Consider the following 19893-nt stretch of genomic DNA (forward strand, 5'->3'; position numbering starts at 1 on the left):
TAATATCTTGGTATTACGAGAATGTATTCTGTGTGATTGAGGCGAAGGCATGGTTTAGATTGGGTTGTTAAGATTCCGCAGGGGATGTAGGGTTAATGCCATTTAAGAAGCATCAAAGGGTTTGTGTGAGAATTACAGGTAGTATAGAGAACGTGTCTCGGTTTCACCTGTTAGTCTGGTAAGGTGTGAGGTTTATTAGCATGCCAAATTGTGTTACCGTCTACATAAACAAAGTCCACATTACAGTGAGAATGGAGTGTAGGTGGTGCAACGACCAGCTGCTGGTGTAGCAGCATTTGACACACACAGACCACAATCCAGGCTGAGAACTCGCCTGGATTGGTTAGTTATTCACACATCTCGATGGATATCCTACTAATAAGTAAAAATGTATAACCTGCTTGTACTTTCTGTCAATATTACCATATTATAGGTCTGGTATCCAAACCTATACAATTTGGATTCACGTATGGGGTAGCGAATGTTATCTGCCTGGATTTCAGAAAGACCTTTGACAGTTCCCACAAATCAGACATGGAAAATATCAGTCTGGATAGGTGTCGCTGAATGGTAGACATGACAGAGTGATGGTGCGTGGTGTGGCATCAGAGTGGAAATGGTCATCAGTGGAGTTCTACAGGAGCCAGTGTTTATAATTCTTCATTAGTGACAGAATATTGTCCAAATTGTCTGAATTTGCAAGTAACAGTGGTGTGCTAATCAATGTGTGACGATCCAGAGAAGTCTGGCCAGGCTCACTGGGCAGAGATATGGATCACATAATAAAGCTCCATGAGCTGGAGGTAACAGCAGGAAAGAGATCCAGATGTTCAGGTGGTAAAGTCATGAAATCTGTTGGATCATTGTTTACATGTAGTCAAGAAAGCAAGTGAGATGTTGGGATGCCGAGCTAGGGGAGTGTCTTATGTGAAAGGGGTGATGTTGAAGTTGTACTTGGTGAAACTCTTATCTGCAGCACTGTATTGAGTTTTGGTCTTCGCGTTACAGAAAGGTTAGTAGAGAGAGATCAGAGGCGGCTGGGATATGGAGAAAGATTGTACATCGTGGAATCTTACTGAAGAGGAGGAGCTTGCTTTGAAGTCTTCAAAATTTCCAGAGAAACTCAAGCTAGAAATAATTCTAGCATCAGGAGCAGGGTTTTGGTACTTGTGGTTTTAATTTACAGGGTCCCCGAACTCCTGACTCAAACTACAGCACAGTCTCCCGACTACAGCAGGATTATTTCTCCAGCAAAAGGCAATGAGTGGGGGATTGTTACATAGTACACATAATGTGTGCAGCAGTGCGGTGTCCAGGCACGATTGACAGAGCAATTCCCCAATCACCTCCATTCTGACCAGGACCTGCTAGTCAGAGTAGGAATCACAGGATAGCTCAGATGAATACGTGGCTTGAGGAGTGGTGCAGGAGGGAGGGATTCAAATTTCTGGGACATAGGAACCGGTTCTGGGGGAGGTGGGACCAGTACAAACCGGACGGTCTGCACCTGGGCAGGACCGGAACCAATGTCCTAGGGGGAGTGTTTGCTAGTGCTGTTGCGGAGGGGTTAAACTATAATGACGGGGATGGGAACCTATGCAGGGAGACGGAGGGAAATAAAATGGGGGCAGAAGCAAAAGATGGAACGAAGAAAAGTAAAAGTGGAGGGCAGAGAAACCCAAGGCAAAAAGCAAAAAGGGCCACATTACAGCAAAATTCTAAAGGGATCAAGTGTGTTAAAAAGATAAGCCTGAAGGCTCTGTGCCTCAATGCGAGGTGTATTCGTAATAAGGTGGACGAATTAACTGCGCGGGCAGCTATTAACGAATATGATATAATTGGCATCACGGAGACCTGGTTCCAGGATGACCAAGGCTGGGAACTTAACATCCAGGGGTATTCAACACTTAGGAAGGAGAGACTGAAAGTAAACGGAGGTGGGGTAGCGTTACTAGTTAAAGAGGAAATTAACGCAATAGTAAGGAAGGACATTAGCTTGGATAATGTGGAATCTGTATGGGTAGAGCTGCGGAATACCAAAGGGCAGAAAATGCTAGTGGCAGTTGTGTATAGACCACCTAACAGTAGTAGTGAGGTTGGGGACAGCATCAAACAAGAAATTAGGGATGCGTGCAATAAAGGTACAGCAGTTATCATGAGCGACTTTAATCTATATATAGATTGGGCTAACCAAACTGGTAGCAATGTGGTGGAGGAGGATTTCCTAGAGTGTATTAGGGATGGATTTCTAGACCAATATGTCGAGGAACCAACTAGAGGGCTGGCCATCCTAGACTGGATGATGTGTAATGAGAAAGGACTAATTAGCAATCTTGTTGTGCGAGGCCCCTTGGGGAAGAGTGACCATAACATGGTAGAATTCTTTATTAAGATGGAGTGTGACACAGTTAATTCACAGAGACTAGGGTCCTGAACTTAAGGAAAGGTAACTTCGATGGTATGAGATGTGAATTGGCTAGAATAGACTGGCGAATGATACTTAAAGGGTTGACGGTGGATAGGCAATGGCAAATATTTAAAGATCACATGGATGAACTTCAACAATTGTACATCCCTGTCTGGAGTAAAAACAAAACGGGGAAGCTGGCTCAACCGTGGCTAACAAGGGAAATTGGGGATAGTGTTAAATCCAAGAAAGAGGCATATAAATTGGCCAGAAAAAGCAGCAAACCTGAGGACTGGGATAAATTTAGAATTCAGCACAGGAGGACAAAAGATTTAATTAAGAGGGTGAAAATAGAGTATGAGAGGAATCTTGCTGGGAACATAAAAACTGACTGCACAAGCTTCGAAAGATATGTGAAGAGAAAAAGATCAGTGAAAACAAACATAGGACCCTTGCAGTCAGAATCAGGTGAATTTATAATGGGGAACAAAGAAATGGCAGACCAATTGTCTTCACGAAGGAAGACACATATAACCTTCTGGAAATACTAGGGGACCAAGGATCTAGCGAGAAGGAGGAACTGAAGGAAATCCTTATTAGTCAGGAAATTGTTAGGGAAATTGATGGGATTGAAGACTGATAAATCTCCAGGGCCTGATAGTCTGCATCCCAGAGTACTTAAGGAAGTGGCCCTAGAAATAGTGGATGCATTGGTGATCATTTTCCAACAGTCTATCGACTCTGGATTAGTTCCTATGGACTGGAGGGTAGCTAATGTAACACCACTTTTTAAAAAAGGAGGGAGAGAGAAAATGGGTAATTATAGATGGGTTAGCCTGACATCAGTAGTGGGGAAAATGTTGGAATCGATTATTAAAGATGAAATAGCAGCGCATTTGGAAAGCAGTGACAGGATCGGTCCAAGTCAGCATGGATTTATGAAAGGGAAATCATGCTTGACAAATCTTCTAGAATTTTTTGAGGATGTAACTAGTAGAGTGGACAAGGGAGCGAACCAGTGGATGTGGTGTATTTGGACTTGCAAAAGGCTTTTGACAAGGTCCCACACAAGAGATTGGTGTGCAAAATTAAAGCACATGGTATTGGGGGTAATATATTAACGTGGATAGAGAACTGGTTGGCAGAGAGTAGGGATAAACAGGTCCTTCTCAGAATGGCAGGCAGTGACTAGTGGGATGCCGCAGGGCTCAGTGCTGGATGCATTGGTGATCATTTTCCAACAGTCTATCTGTTATGTATTGGTGTGTATCGTCCTGGTACCTTAAATGTAATATAAGCACAATGGTACACCACAGAGGGCGCTGAGGTCACAGCAGTTAGACTTACACCAGACCGTGTGGAGTCAGTGATTTGTGTGCTACATACACCACATTGGCGACAAGGAAGCGGACGAACTCCACGCAACAATAGCTACTCTGGGCTCGCTGAAGGATTTTACCGTGGGCAATGATTGGGAGGCCTTTACGGAAAGGCTCGAGCACTACTTCACAGCAAACAACCTGACGGAGGACACGGACGCAATGAGAGATAAGCGTAAGGCGATATTGCTCTCCAGTTGTGGAGATGAGGTTTACTGTCTCGTCAGGGATTTGCTGGCACCCGGGAGCGCCAGGGACAAGTCATACGAGGAGCTGACTGAACTCATTCGTGACCAGTTGAAACCGAAGGAGAGCATCCTCATGGACAGATACAAATTTTACCATCACTGCAGACCTGAGGGCCAGGATATCACCAAATATGCCGCGGACCTCAGGAGACTCGCGTCGCCGTGTGATTTTGAGGCACACCTTGACGAGGCGTTACGGGACGTTTTCGTTATGGGGATTGGCCACGAGGGACTCCTTCACAAGCTGTTAGCCACGGAACCCACAGTCACCCTGACAAAGGCCATCGCCATCAGCCGGGCACATATGACCTCGACTTGCAGCACCAAGCAAATAATCCACACAGTCTCGAACCCGGCAGGCACTGTCCACAGGATAGCGCCCACCACGGACAAAACTTGCAGAACGTGGCTCTGCCCAGGGCAGAGAGCACGGACCTCGGGGTCCTGGAACTCAGAGTCCGCTGAGGGGGGCCAATCAAGCAGCACCATGCTGGCATTGTGGAGGAAGCCATGGGGCTTTGCGGAGTACACGTACGATACCTGTCATGTTAAAGGCCACCTTCAGCGTATGTGTAAAAGAAATCGGACTCACCATGTGGCTGAGGAGATGGGGGATGATCCATCATCCAGCGAGGGGCAGGCAGAAGATGATGAGGTGTTGGGACTGTATACGTGTACCGACGATTTGCCCCCAGTGGTAAGTGAAGTAAAAATCAACGGAGTCCCTGTGAGTATGGAAGTGGACACGGGCTCGGGTCCGTCGTTGATGAGTCGGAGAACTTTTGATAAACTGTGGATTAACCCAGCTGCACGACCCAAGCTATTCCCGGTCACGGCGAAGCTGCGTACCTACACCAGGGAACTAATACCTGTTCTTGGCAGAGCGATGGTGCAGGTATCCCACGGGGACGAGACGCACGGTTTACCTTTGTGGGTCATTGCAGGCGATGGGCCGACACTCCTCGGCCGGAGGTGTCTGGGGACGGTCTGTGGGAGCTGGGAAGACTTCACCACTCCACAGGCTGCTGCTCCCCGGGGTGCTGCCGTGCCCTGGGTCCCCAGAGTGCATCGCCGACCGAGCTGGAGCTGCAGCCTCAATCCACCCACAGGCAAGCCCCAGGCCCGGACCTCAAGCCACAGAGATCCTGCAGCCTCGGCCCCCACAGGCAAGCAGCCCTGCAGAGGCGGGCCTCGTGGGGGGTGGGTGAGCCGGCGGGGCGCTGCGGGCGGGGTGCGAAGGATCCAGGATGGCCGGCGGATCGGAGGGGCCCACACAGAGGGAGAGTCAGGCGGCGGCAGCAGCTGGAGGTCGGCGGCCGCAGGGGAGGCAGCAAGTGCGGCCGCTGGAGAAGCGACGACGACTGCCGCAGGAGAGGCGGCAAGTCAGGTGGCAGCGGAGGGGAGTGAAGGCTGTGGCGGTAGAGGGCATCCGGAGCGGTGGAGAGCAAGATGGCGGCGGCCTCGGTCCAGAGCAGCAGAGCATCAAAGATGGCGGCGCCCAAGGAGAAGCCTCGTGGAATCCTCCTGCATCAAAGATGGCGCCGTAAAAAGGAAATGCACCCGGGAGTCTTAAAAGGGCCTTACCATGTGGTGGTCCCCACAAAGGACTTCTGTAAGGCAGAGCGAGTCTAAAATGAGCTGTGTTAATGTGAGATGGCGAATTTATAATAAGAATTAATATTTTAATGCTGAATGGCCACTGTATTTGTTTAAAATAATGGCTATGAAGTATAATTAATGATAAGAGCTAACAAGGAAATCAAGGATCCGTTACCAGTCAATAACTAGTTAATGTACCAGATAACATGTACCATACTAACGCACTGTCTATGTTTACCTGCCTTCCGTTGGACAAGTGAGAGGGGAAGTGTGAAGTGATGTTATGTATTGATGTGTGTATCATCATCCTGCGTCCTGGTGGCGGCGGGGAGGGAAGTGTGATGTTATGTATTGATGTGTGTATCGTCCTGGTACCTTAAATGTAATATAAGCACAATGGTACACCACAGAGGGCGCTGTGGTGGGAAACCTGGAAGTACCTGCAACAGGCACTATAAAAGGCTGACCACCACACCTGAGAGGCACTCTGGAGCTGAACAATAAAGGACGAAGGTCACAGCAGTTAGACTTGCATCAGACCGTGTGGAGTCAGTGATTTGTGTGCTACATACATCACACTATCGACTCTGGATTTACAATATACATCAAAGATTTAGATTAAGGAATTGAGTGTAATATCTCAACGTTTGCAGATGACACTAAGCTGGGTGGTGGTGTGAGCTGTGAGGAGGATGCTAGAGGCTGTAGAGTGTCGTGGGCAAATGCATGGCAGATGCATTATAATGTGGATAAATGTGAGGTTATCCACTTTGGTGGCAAAAACATGAAGGCAGAATATTATCTGAATGGCGGCAGATTAGGAAAAGGGGAGGTGCAACGAGACCTTGGTGCCATGGTACATCAGTCATTGAAAGTTGGCATGTAGGTACAGCAGGCGGTGAAGAAGGCAAATGGCATGTTGGCCTTTATAGCTAGGGGATTTGAGTATAGGAGCAGGGAGGTCTTAATGCAGTCATACAGGGCCTTGGTGAGGCCTCACCTGGAATATTGTGTTCAGTTTTGGTTTCCGAATCTGAGGAAGGACGTTCTTGCTATTGAGGGAGTGCAGTGAAGGTTCACCAGACTGATTACCGCGATGGCAAGACTGACAAATGAGGAGAGGCTGGATCGACTGGGTCTGTATTCACTGGAGTTTAGAAGAATGAGAGGGGATCTCATAGAAACATATAAAATTCTGACGGGACTGAACAGGTTAGATACAGGAAGAATGATCCCGATGTTGGGGAGGTCCAGAACCAGGGGTCACAGTCTTAGGATAAGGGGTAAGCCATTTAGGACTGAGATGAGGAGAAACTTCTTCACTGAGTTGTTAATCTGTGGAATTCCCTGCCGCAGAGAGTTGTTGATGCCAGTTCATTGGATATATTCAAGAGGGAGATAGATATGGCCCTTACGGCTAAAGGGATCAAGGGGTATGGAGAGAAAGCAGGAAAAGGGGTACTGAGGTGAATGATCAGCCATGATCTTATTGAATGGCGGTGCAGGCTCCAAAGGCCGAATGGCCTACTCCTGCACCTATTTTCTATGGCCCCAAGTTTCCACACGCAGCAAAACAGGCGCCCCTTTGCAGCTCGATGTCTGCTTGGCGCGGCGCACGGGGCGGAGCCTACCACTCGCGCCGATTTTGTAAGTAGGAGGGGGCGGGTACAATTTAAATGAATTTTTTTCGTGCCGGCAACCGTGTGCGTTGGAGCGTTCGCGCACGCGCAGTCTGAAGTAAACATTGGCACTCGGCCATTTTAAAAAGTGCTGCAGAAAAAGTGAAAATTTGTTTATTGAACCCTTGCAAAGGTTTGCATTTTAATTTTCTTGATATTTCTGAGGGTGAAGGAGTGCATTCTGTAATTAAAGATAGACTGTGATAAACGGGACACATGCACTTGTTTGAGACTATTCAAATTCTTTGTAGCTGTTCAATTTTGAAATTTTTTTAATAAAACCACATTGCCCTTCCATGATCAGCACTGAGGCTTCTTGCAGCTTTCTCCCCTCCCCCCACCGTCCGTTGGCAAACAGCTGCCTCAAGCACTGAGGCTTCCTGCAGCCTTCTCCCTCCCTCCCCCCCCCCCCCCCCCCCCCCCGCCGTCGGTCAGTCCCGACGGCAAACCGCTGCCTGAAAGGCCTGCCTGAAGCACTTTCACACAGGTAGGAACATGGTTTGTTTAATCTTTTCTTTGCTTATAAATTTTTATTCAGGTTGGATTTATTTGTATAAGTATAACTAAGGATTTATTGTAGAATTTAATGACTTCCCCCCCCCCCACCTCGTTCCCGACGCGTAATTTGTAACCTGCGCCTGATTTTTTAATGTGTAGACAAGGTTTTTTCAAGCCTACAAAAATCTTCACTTGCTCCATTCTAAGTTAGTTTGGAGTACGTTTTCACTGTGGAAACTTTCAAATCAGGCGTCAGTGGCCGGACACGCCCCCTTTTGAAAAAATAATTCTGTTCAAAAGTGAAACTGTTCTACCTGACTAGAACTGCAGAAAACTTAAATGTGGAGAATTCCGATTTCTAAGATACTCCGTTCTCCACCAGTTGCTCCTAAAAATCAGGAGCAAATCATGTGGAAACTTGGGGCCTATGTTTCTATGACCTGTGGTGTCACTGTAGACAGCCTTAAAGTTGAGGGTCTCAAAAAAAAAAAGTTTGGCAACATTCTTTTCCACACAGATGGTGATAGAAATGCGGAATAAACTACCAGAGGGAGCAGAAACTCTGTCGGGGGTTAAGGAAGGAATGGATGGGTTCCTGTTAGTAAATAGTTCTGGGCATTTAGGTTTCGAATCGCAGTGTGGAACTGATGGGGGGCGGCAGTGGGGAGGTTTGGAAGGGAGGCTCGTGGACCGCTGATTATTCCTGGACTAACCAATACTGTTAGTGTGTAAAGGTGAGGGGGTTGGGAGGGTGTGTGTTGTGCACATCTGTACTGTGGCATTTGTGTGCTGCAGGCTGCTGATTGTCTCTAATCCCATCTCACACAGCCGAACCTAGGCCCATGTCAGTCATGATGTCAGCTGTGGCTCAGTGGGTAGCACTCTCGCCTCTGAGTCAGAAGGTTGTGGGTTCAAGTTCCACTCTCAAGACTTCAGCACACAAATCTAGGCTGACACTCCAGTGCAGTGCTGAGGGAGTGCTGCACTGTCGGAGGTGCCATCTTTCGTTAAACCAAGGCCCCATCTGCTCTCTCGTGGACATAAAAGATCTCATGGCATATTTCGAAGAAGAGCAGTGGCGTTATTCCCGGTGTCCTGGCCAATATTTATCTCTCAATCAACATAACAAAAACAGATTATCTGGTCATTATCACATTGCTGTTTGTGGGAGCTTGCTGCGTTTCCTACATTACAACAGTGACTACACTCCAAAAGTACTTCAGTGGCTGTAAAGCGCTTTGGGACATCCAGTGGTTGTGAAAGGCGCTATATAAATGCAAGTCTTTTCTTGTGCAGCTGTGTTTCCTGTCCCTGAATTATTTGTTAAACTCCTGTCTTTTTACTTAGCACAGTGTTTCTGGGTCATTAACCTCCCTCGCGAAGCTCTCAATGGCATGGTGACCTTCTGATTCATTATGACCACTTCTTGCTGTTACACACCATGGCCTTTCAATTCTGTTGTTAAGTTTTCCCATCCAGTGTTACTGAGCAGCTTGCTGTTGGCCACAATTGTAAACAGTGCTCCAGTCATTGGGTGCAGGTCTGTCCCTGCCAAGACCCTGCCCGCTCAGCTGCTGAAGCTGCCAGTCGCCAAGCGGAGTCCAGGAAGAGAGAGAGAAAAAAACGACAGGCCCGGGAGTTCTGTTGTAACTCACTGTTAGGAAACCTTCCTGCTCACAGCCAAACCTTGCCAACTGGTGCAGCACTGAATTGCACTCGGTATCCCAAGAATATAAGAAAAAGGAACAGGAGTAGGTTATTCGGCCCCTCGAGCCTACTCCGCCATTTAATAAGATCATGGCTGATCTTGTATCTCAACTTCACTTTCCTGCACAATTCCCGTATCCCTTGATTCCCTTAATATTCAAAAATCTATCAATCTCAGCATTGAATATACTCAACGACCGAAACCCACAGCCCTCTGGGGAAGAGCATTCCAAATATTCACAACCCTCTGAGTGAAGAAGTTTCTCCTCAATTCAGTCCTAAATGGCCGACCCCTTATTCTGAGACTGTGACCCCTGGTTCTAGACTCCATGTGATGAATGGAGGCTCAGAGGTGGGTGAACCAATAAGTCTGCCCGAGGCATAGGTTAAAAAAAGGGATGAGGTCCTACGAAAAGAATTTAAGGAGCTAGGAGCTAAATTAAAAAGTAGGACCTCAAAAGTAGTAATCTCGGGATTGCTACCAGTGCCACGTGCTAGTCAGAGTAGGAATCGCAGGATAGCGCAGATGAATACATGGCTTGAGCAGTGGTGCAGCAGGGAGGGATTCAAATTCTTGGGGCATTGGAACCGGTTCTGGGGGAGGTGGGACCAGTACAAACCGGACGGTCTGCACCTGGGCAGGTCCGGAACCAATGTCCTAGGGGGAGTGTTTGCTAGTGCTGTTGGGGAGAAGTTAAACTAATATTGCAGGGGGATGGGAACCTATACAGGGAGACAGAGGGAGACAAAAAGGAGGCAAAAGCAAAAGACAGAAAGGAGATGAGGAAAAGTGGAGGGCAGAGAAACCCAAGGCAAAGAACAAAAAGGGCCACTGTACAGCAAAATTCTAAAAGGACAAAGGGTGTTAAAAAAGCAAGCCTGAAGGCTTTGTGTCTTAATGCAAGGAGTATCCGCAATAAGGTGGATGAATTAATTGTGCAAATAGATGTTAACAAATATGATGTGATTGGGATTACGGAGACGTGGCTCCAGGATGATCAGGGCTGGGAACTCAACATCCAGGGGTATTCAACATTCAGGAAGGATAGAATAAAAGGAAAAGGAGGTGGGGTAGCATTGCTGGTTAAAGAGGAGATTAATGCAATAGTTAGGAAAGACATTAGCTTGGATGATGTGGAATCTATATGGGTAGAGCTGCAGAACACTAAAGGGCAAAAATCGTTAGTGGGAGTTGTGTACAGACCTCCAAACAGTAGTAGTGATGTTGGGGAGGGCATCAAACAGGAAATTAGGAGTGCATGCAATAAAGGTGCAGCAGTTATAATGGGTGACTTTAATATGCACATAGATTGGGCTAGCCAAACTGGAAGCAATACGGTGGAGGAGGATTTCCTGGAATGCATAAGGGATGGTTTTCTAGACCAATATGTCGAGGAACCAACTAGGGGGGAGGCCATCTTAGACTGGGTGTTGTGTAATGAGAGAGGATTAATTAGCAATCTCATTGTGCGAGGCCCCTTGGGGAAGAGTGACCATAATATGGTGGAATTCTGCATTAGGATGGAGAATGAAACAGTTAATTCAGAGACCATGGTCCAGAACTTAAAGAAGGGTAACTTTGAAGGTATGAGGCATGAATTGGCTAAGATAGATTGGCTAATGATACTTAAGGGGTTGACTGTGGATGGGCAATGGCAGACATTTAGAGAACGCATGGATGAATTACAACAATTGTACATTCCTGTCTGGCGTAAAAATAAAAAAGGGAAGGTGGATCAACCGTGGCTATCTAGGGAAATCAGGGATAGTATTAAAGCCAAGGAAGTGGCATACAAATTGGCCAGAAATAGCAGCGAACCTGGGGACTGGGAGAAATTTAGAACTCAGCAGAGGAGGACAAAGGGTTTGATTAGGGTAGGGAAAATGGAGTACGAGAAGAAGCTTGCAGGGAACATTAAGGCGGATTGCAAAAGTTTCTATAGGTATGTAAAGAGAAAGAGGTTAGTAAAGACAAACGTAGGTCCCCTGCAGTCAGAATCAGGGGAAGTCATAACGGGGAACAAAGAAATGGCAGACCAATTGAACAAGTACTTTGGTTCAGTATTCACTAAGGAGGACACAAACAACCTTCCGGATATAAAAGTGGTCAGAGGGTCTATTAAGGAGGAGGAACTGAGGGAAATCTTTATTAGTCGGGAAATTGTGTTGGGGAAATTGATGGGATTGAAGGCCGATAAATCCCCAGGGCCTGATGGACTGCATCCCAGAGTACTTAAGGAGGTGGCCTTGGAAATAGCGGATGCATTGACAGTCATTTTCCAACATTCCATTGACTCTGGATCAGTTCCTATCGAGTGGAGGGTAGCCAATGTAACCCCACTTTTTAAAAAAGGAGGGAGAGAGAAAGCAGGGAATTATAGACCGGTCAGCCTGACCTCAGTAGTGGGTAAAATGATGGAATCAATTATTAAGGATGTCATAGCAGCGCATTTGGAAAATGGTGACATGATAGGTCCAAGTCAGCATGGATTTGTGAAAGGGAGATCATGCTTGACAAATCTTCTGGAATTTTTTGAGGATGTTTCCAATAAAGTGGACAAAGGAGTACCAGTTGATGTGGTATATTTGGACTTTCAGAAGGCTTTCGACAAGGTCCCACACAGGAGATTAATGTGCAAAGTTAAAGCACATGGGATTGGGGGTAGTGTGCTGACGTGGATTGAGAACTGGTTGTCAGACAGGAAGCAAAGAGTAGGAGTAAATGGGTACTTTTCGGAATGGCAGGCAGTGACTAGTGGGGTACCGCAGGGTTCTGTGCTGGGGCCCCAGCTGTTTACATTGTACATTAATGATTTAGACGAGGGGATTAAATGTAGTATCTCCAAATTTGCGGATGACACTAAGTTGGGTGGCAGTGTGAGCTGCGAGGAGGATGCTATGAGGCTACAGAGTGACTTGGATAGGTTAGGTGAGTGGGCAAATGCGTGGCAGATGAAGTATAATGTGGATAAATGTGAGGTTATCCACTTTGGTGGTAAAAACAGAGAGACAGACTATTATCTGAATGGTGACAGATTAGGAAAAGGGAAGGTGCAACGAGACCTGGGTGTCATGGTACATCAGTCATTGAAGGTTGGCATGCAGGTACAGCAGGCGGTTAAGAAAGCAAATGGCATGTTGGCCTTCATAGCGAGGGGATTTGAGTACAGGGGCAGGGAGGTGTTGCTACAGTTGTACAGGGCCTTGGTGAGGCCACACCTGGAGTATTGTGTACAGTTTTGGTCTCCTAACTTGAGGAAGGACATACTTGCTATTGAGGGAGTGCAGCGAAGATTCACCAGACTGATTCCCGGGATGGTGGGGCTGACCTATCAAGAAAGACTGGATCAACTGGGCTTGTATTCACTGGAGTTCAGAAGAGTGAGAGGGGACCTCATAGAAACGTTTAAAATTCTGACGGGTTTGGACAGGTTGGATGCAGGAAGAATGTTCCCAATGTTGGGGAAGTCCAGAACCAGGGGTCACAGTCTAAGGATAAGGGGTAAGCCATTTAGGACCGAGATAAGGAGAAACTTCTTCACCCAGAGAGTGGTGAACCTGTGGAATTCTCTACCACAGGAAGTAGTTGAGGCCAATTCACTAAATATATTCAAAAGGGAGTTAGATGAAGTCCTTACTACTCGGGGGATCAAGGGGTATGGCGTGAAAGCAGGAAGTGGGTCTGAAGTTGAATGTTCAGCCATGAACTCGTTGAATGGCGGTGCAGGCTAGAAGGGCTGAATGGCCTGCTCCTGCACCTATTTTCTATGTTTCTATGTTTCTATGCCCCACGTAAATGGGAGGGTGGGTCACAACTGACGTTCAGACAGAGTATGGGCACCACTGACGCAACGCAGCAGGAGATACTTTGTGATCAGGACTGGGGAATATGTAACAACAGGGCAGTTTGGCTAACGCTGTGTGTCCTGCCAGAATTACTGTCTGGGGGAACAAACTCGAGTTCCAGGAGAAGCTTCAGAACACAGCTGCACCCGGCGCCCTATCCTGCTCAACTAAACACCACCAATCTCTTGCGCACAGGGCCCCTTTGGTCTCCCCGCGGAAACGCAGGCACGACGAGGACGAGAGGCAGACCATTCCCAACGTCTTACAGGGGGAGGTCGCACGGTTAAATCCTAAATTCCTGGTGAATTTGGATCCTTCCCACTGCAGTAATAATGGAACAGTCCACCTCATATGCAAATTAGGTGAGTGGAGATGAATGCTGGTTCCGTTCCGATCGGTACGCGGTGACTATCTGAATGTTATTGTTTTCATGTTGTCTAACGTTATTAAACTATATTACCATCGCTTTTTCTTCGCCCTCCCCCCAATTCTTAAATTGCTGAAGCCCTCCCCCCAGCCTCCCCTCTCACTTCCTTGCATTTGGCCTTTTTAAAATTCTCTGCTTGGTCTGGGCCCTCGGTTTTGCTGGATTTCACACTGTGCCAAATTTTGCCACGGGTGACTCACCCTCCATCCCTGGCGAGTTTTCTGTGTCGCCTATCATTACCAGCAAGATAAGACAGGACGCAGTTGCGTATTAGAGTCACCAACTTGACCTCCGATCCCTTGGGCATTCCCAATTTCAATTTGATACATTGCAGTCCCCCGTTAACATGACCGTCTTATTTCCTTCGACCCTCTTGCCTCCTTATTGTGAGCTAGCAGGCTGTGGCAGACCCGCCAGTGCTGGTTATCCGCTCTGTGTTGCAAGTGTCCAGTCAATGCAGCGCATTGTATCGCTTTCCATATCCCACCACATCACCTTCCAGGCCCCTTTTGTGTGGATATTGAAGCGCCTCTGAAGGATGAGGGGGTGATTACACTCCCAAGTCCTGGATTTGGCACGAGGGGTTGGCGAGCAGCACACCACTGAGGTACATCCACTCTTCGCCTTCGTCCCACCAAGTCACAGACTGGCATATTCCAAACTTGTTGCTCCCATTCACACGGCTCTCTGGCTGCAGGTTCGGGTCTGTTTCTGGTGGGCACGGCCCGGCACGACAATATCATGGCTCTGCTTGCCTATTCCCAGCAGCCTTCCTATTGTGTGCCCCATGTACTGACTCACTGCTTAATTACACACCGTCGCTCTAAAACCCAGGGACCCGAAAACACATTGGTTTGTGTAAAGCAAATCATTGATTACTGACCCCGGGGTGGGGAGACTGACCCACTGGGTCGGAAATCAATCCAGGACCAGGTCTTGCTGCTCTCCCCGCTTGGTTAAACAGCCTGCCGACACTTGGTCAGCGCCCATGGAAATGTGCCCGAGCACGAGTCCGAGACCGCCTGCCCCTCGATAGCTCCTCCTGTTGAACCTTCGAGAGACCATCACCTGGTGCATATTGTTGTCAGTGAGAGGATGTGACATGACGTTGCAACACAACTCCTCCAGGACTGGTTGGATGGGACAGCTTGAGTGCCGTTGATTACTTGAACTAATGCTGATTTGCGCTCTCCTGTCAGATGATAAGAGTCTCCCCAGTGTCCCCCCGCTGCAGCTGAGTGTTCCAGCCGACTACCCAGACCAGAGCCCTCAGTGGACAGATGACTCCCAGCAGTACGGTAAGATGATCCGACTGTTTCTATGTATGTTATATTACAGGAGTGTGGGGCGTACACTCCATGATGTGTACGCCCCACACTAACACAATTGTGGCTGTACGACAGTGTTGTCCAATAAAAATTGTTGACCAGCCACAGTTGTGGCTATTGTGACATCGTTTTAGCTACATGCACTAACTAGTAGAAAACACCTTACACTCACACAATACACGTAAATGTACTTAACACTTTCCCGAACAAACATCGATCACCATTCATTAACCAAGGAAGTTAGAATTCAGGAACAATAGAGGAGCTATTACGCTACTGGGTGTATACTATAGGCCACCAAATAGTGGGAAGGAGATAGAGGAGTAAATTTGCAGGCAACATTGAAGAACTACAGAGTAGTGATAATGAGGGACTTCAATTATCCTAACATAGCCTGGGATAGTAACAATGTAAAGAGCAAAGAGGGGGAGGAATTCTTGAAATGTGTGCAAGAGAACTTTTTTGATCAGAGTTTCCAACTGAATGAGGTAGGAAGCAGTGCTGGATCTAGTTCTAGGGAATGAAAGGGGGCAAGTTGTTTCAGTGGGGGAACATTCGGGGAACAGTGATCATAATATCATCAGGTTTAGAATAATTATGGAAAAGCACAAGGTACAATTAAGCATAAAAATACTTGACTGGAGGAGGGCTAATTTCAGCGAGTTGTAAAGGAATCTGGTCCCGGTGGATTGGAATCAAATATTGGTGGTCAAAACAATCATTGAACAAGGGAAGGCCTTCAAAGAGTCGATGGTTCGGGTACAGAGTAGACACATTGCCATGAGGGGAAAGGAAGGGCCTCCAAAGCTCGAGTTTCCTGGATGACTAAGGATATAGCGGTGAAAATGAGACAGAAAAGGGAGGCTGATGACAATTGTAAGGTTCATAATATAGTAGAGAACCAAGCTGAACATCAAAAGTGCAGAGGAGATCTAGAAAAGGAAATAAGAGAATAGATTAGCGACGAACTTAAAAGGGAACCCAAAAGTCTTTTATAAACCTATAAATAGTAAAGGGTACTCAAAGGAAGGATGGTCCAAATAGGAACCAAAAAGATCATCATGTGGAGGCAGAGGGAATAGCTGAGGTACTAAATGAGTAATTTGCATCTGTCTTCGCTGGAGAAGCAGATTCTGCCAATGTAGCAGTAAAGGAGGAGGCAGTAGCGATATTGGATGGGATAAAAATAGATAGAGAAAGTACTAAAAGGTTGGCAGTCCTCAAAGTAGAACTGTCACTCGGTCCGGATGGGATACATTCTAGGTTACTGAGGGAAGCAAGGGTGGAAATTGCAGAGGATCTGGTCACAGTCTTCCAATCCTTCTGGGATATGGGGGTGGTGCCCAAGGACTGGAGAATTGCTAATGTTAGACCCCTGTTCAAAAAAGGAGAGAAGGATAAACCCGGGAACTACAGGCCAGTCAGCCTAACAGCCGTGGTAGGGAAACTTTTAGAGACAATAATCCGAAACAAAATTAATTGGTATTTGGAAATGTATGGGCTAATTAATGAAAGTCAGCACGGATTTGTTAAAGGCAAATCATGTTTGACAAACTTGATCGAGTTCTTTGATGAAGTAACGGAGAGGATTGATGAGGGTAGTGCAGTCGATGTTGTGAATATGGACTTTCAAAAAGCGTTTGATGAAGTACCACATATTAGACTTGTTAGCAAAATTAAAGCCTATAGGATTAAAGGGACAGGGGCAACATGGATACAAAATTGGCTGAGGGACAGAAAGCAGAGAGTGGTGAACAGTTGTTTATCAGACCGGAGGGAAGTATGCAGTGGTGTTCCCCAGGACTCGGTGTTGGGACCACTGCTTTTGTTGATATATATTAATGACCGGGACTTGGGAACACAGGGTATATAGTTTGCAGAAATGTAGTAAACAATGAGGAGGATAGTAACAGACTTCAGGAGCACAGAGACAGACTGGTGAAATGGGTGGGCACGTGGCAGATGAAATTTAACGCACAAATGGACACAAAGGTTAAAGTTCACATGATTACACTGTGTGAATGTGTATTGAGATCTCGGGGCCCAATCACTGCATCTATTATTCATAATTTGTTTACAATAAGAAATGTAATTAACCACATCTGGATTCCCAATCAGCCACATGTGCCTAGTGGCTAACATATTGGATAACACCAGCCTACAAATACGCCATCAGCAATATTCCCTGTAATTATTTTTTGGGTGTGTGGGCCCTTCAACTGGTTGCGCGGGCCCTTCAACTGGTTGCGCGGACCATTCAGTTTTTCGTGCATGTGCGGTTATTCCCATTGTAACGCCGGTGAGTGGTTTGCGCGGGACCTCCAGACCACTGCGCGGCCAAGCAGCTTAACGAGAACATTGGCCATCAGTAAAGTCAATGAAGGGGTACCCTGAGTTTCCACTGATCACACAGTGTCAGCTGTGGCTCAGCGGGTAGCACTCTCGCCTCTGAGTCAGGAGGTTGTGGGTTTCAGTCCCACTTCAGGGACTTGAGCACAAAAATCCATGCTGACACTCCAATGCAGTGCTGAGGGAGCGTTGCACTGTCGGAGGTGCTGTCTTTCAGATGAGACGTTAAACCGAGGCCCCGTCTGCCCCCTCATAAAATATCCCATGGCACTATTTTGAAGAAGTGTAGGGGAATTATACCTCAATCAACGTAACAAAATCAGATTATCTGGTCATTATCACATTGCTGTGTGTGGGAGCTTGCTGTGCGCAAATTGGCTGCCGCGTTTCCCACATTACAACAGTGACTACACTCCAAACGTATTTCATTGGCTATAAAGCACTTTGAGACGTCTGGTGGTTGTGAAAGGCGCTATATAAATGCAAGTCTTTTTTCTTTTTGATACGGCAACTCGGTCCCTGCATTCCACAGTGCAGTCCAGTGCCACCGGCACCCAGCTGTGGAAAGTATAACAACCTGAATTAATGTAGCACCTTAAACGTAGGAAAACGTCCCAAGGCGCTTCAGAGAAGTGTTTATCCGGAGTGGGAGTGGGTAAGAGCGTAGTCCTGCAGCACTCCGAGCCTGTTACAGTGCACGTCGTGACACCAGACTAACACTGGGCCCCGCTATCTTTCTGTTCCCTTGCAGAGGCCAACCCCTTCCTGCAGATGGTTCACCGTGCGATGACATCCAGACTTCTGCAGCTACCGGACAAGCACTCAGTCACTGCGCTCCTCAACACGTGGGCACAGAGCGTCAAGCAGGCCTGCCTGTCCGCAGCATAACCCTTTTGGGAAGGAGTGTCTACCTGCCGACCTGGAGCCTGTATGTTACCATGGAGCCTTCTAATGAATTCGCTGAGAAGCTATACGTGTGGGAAAATAGAGAAGGACTTGCACCGTTTAGCTCTCTTCCTGATCACTTTAAACAACACGGGACCTTTCCCTTGCGTTTTTTGGATATAAAGATATGTATCAAGAATTCAGTACATTATTTACAGTCCTTGTTTCTATTTCGATAGTGTTTTTGCTCATAGCCCAGTGAGGGTGACTCTCAACAACCTGTATGTTACCTGGGTATGTGTGTTTTTAATAATGTATCAGTGAAGTTGACACTGGAGTAAATTTTTTTCCAAATAGCCGTTAATTGCTCTTTTATTTAAGCAGGGATTCAGTCCTTGATGTAGCCGACTTGTGCCAGCTTGGCTGAGTTAGTTACCTTCTGCTCTCCGAGTCAGGATTCGATGGTCTGAGCCCCATTCTAGGACTTGAGCTCATAATCCAGGCTCACACTCAGAGCAGTACTGAGGGAGTGCTGCACTGTCAGAGATGCCATCTTTCGGGTGAGACGTTAAACTGCCTGCCGATGTGGATTTTAAAGATTCCATGATATTTGAAGAATAGTTCTCCCGGTGTCCTGGCCAACTTTCCTCCAGCAATCAACACCACTAAAAACAGAGCTACCTGGTCATTTGTCTCCTTACTATTTGTGGGAGCTTGCTGTATGCAATATGCCTGCAGTATTTAATGGGAGGTGCAACAAAACCTGGGTGTCATGGTACATCAGTCATTGAAAGTTGGCATGCAGTTACAGCAGGCGGTGAAGAAGGCAAATGACATGTTGGCCTTTAAAGCAAGTGGATTTGAGTATAGGAGCAGGGAGGTCTTACTGCAGTTGTACAGGGCCTTTGTGAGGCCACACCTTGAATATTGTGCACAGTTTTGGTCGTCTAATCTGAGGAAGGACGTTCTTGCTATTGAGGGAATGCAGCAAAGGTTCACCAGACTGATTCCCGGGATGGCAGGACTGACATGAAGAAAGACTGGATCGACTAGGCTTATATTCACTGGAATTTAGAAGAATGAGAGGGGATCTCATAGAAACATATAAAACTCTGATGGGACTGGACAGGTTAGATGCAGGAAGAATGTTCCCGATGTTGGGGAAGTCCAGAACCAGGCGTCCCAGTCTAAGGATAAAGGGGGTAAGCCATTTGGAACCGAGATGAGGAGAAACTTCTTCACTCAGAGAGTTGTGAACCTGTGGAATTCTCTACCACAGAAAGTTGTTGAGGCCAATTCGTTAGATATATTCAAAAGGGAGTTAGATGTGACTCTTGCGGCTAAATGGATCAAAGAGTATGGAGAGAAAGCAGGAATGGGGTACTGAAGTTGCATGATCAGCCATGATCATATTGAACGGTGGTGCAGGCTCGAAGGGCCGAATGGCCTACTCCTGCACCTATTTTCGATGTTTCTAAGTATTCTTGTCACTGCATTTCATAGCAGTTCATGTGAAGTGAGGTGGTTCTGAGACGTGATGA

General features: G+C 47.0%; 1 protein-coding gene across 3 annotated transcripts in view; it reads left to right on the forward strand.

Annotated features, from left to right (window-relative positions):
• Positions 1 to 18708, forward strand: part of med15 (mediator complex subunit 15) — a 127663-nt gene extending 108955 nt beyond the window's left edge. For all 3 annotated transcript variants that reach the window (XM_070887506.1, XM_070887504.1, XM_070887507.1), the window contains 3 exons: positions 13559 to 13725; positions 14990 to 15088; positions 18219 to 18708. In XM_070887506.1, coding sequence (XP_070743607.1) covers positions 13559 to 13725; positions 14990 to 15088; positions 18219 to 18355 — 403 coding nt within the window. In that variant the 3' untranslated portion in view covers positions 18356 to 18708. The remainder of the gene's footprint in view (positions 1 to 13558; positions 13726 to 14989; positions 15089 to 18218) is intronic.
• The last annotated feature ends 1185 nt before the right edge of the window (positions 18709 to 19893 follow it).

The sequence above is a fragment of the Pristiophorus japonicus genome, chromosome 8 (assembly GCF_044704955.1).
Source record: "Pristiophorus japonicus isolate sPriJap1 chromosome 8, sPriJap1.hap1, whole genome shotgun sequence".
NCBI classification, from domain to species: Eukaryota; Metazoa; Chordata; class Chondrichthyes; family Pristiophoridae; genus Pristiophorus; species Pristiophorus japonicus.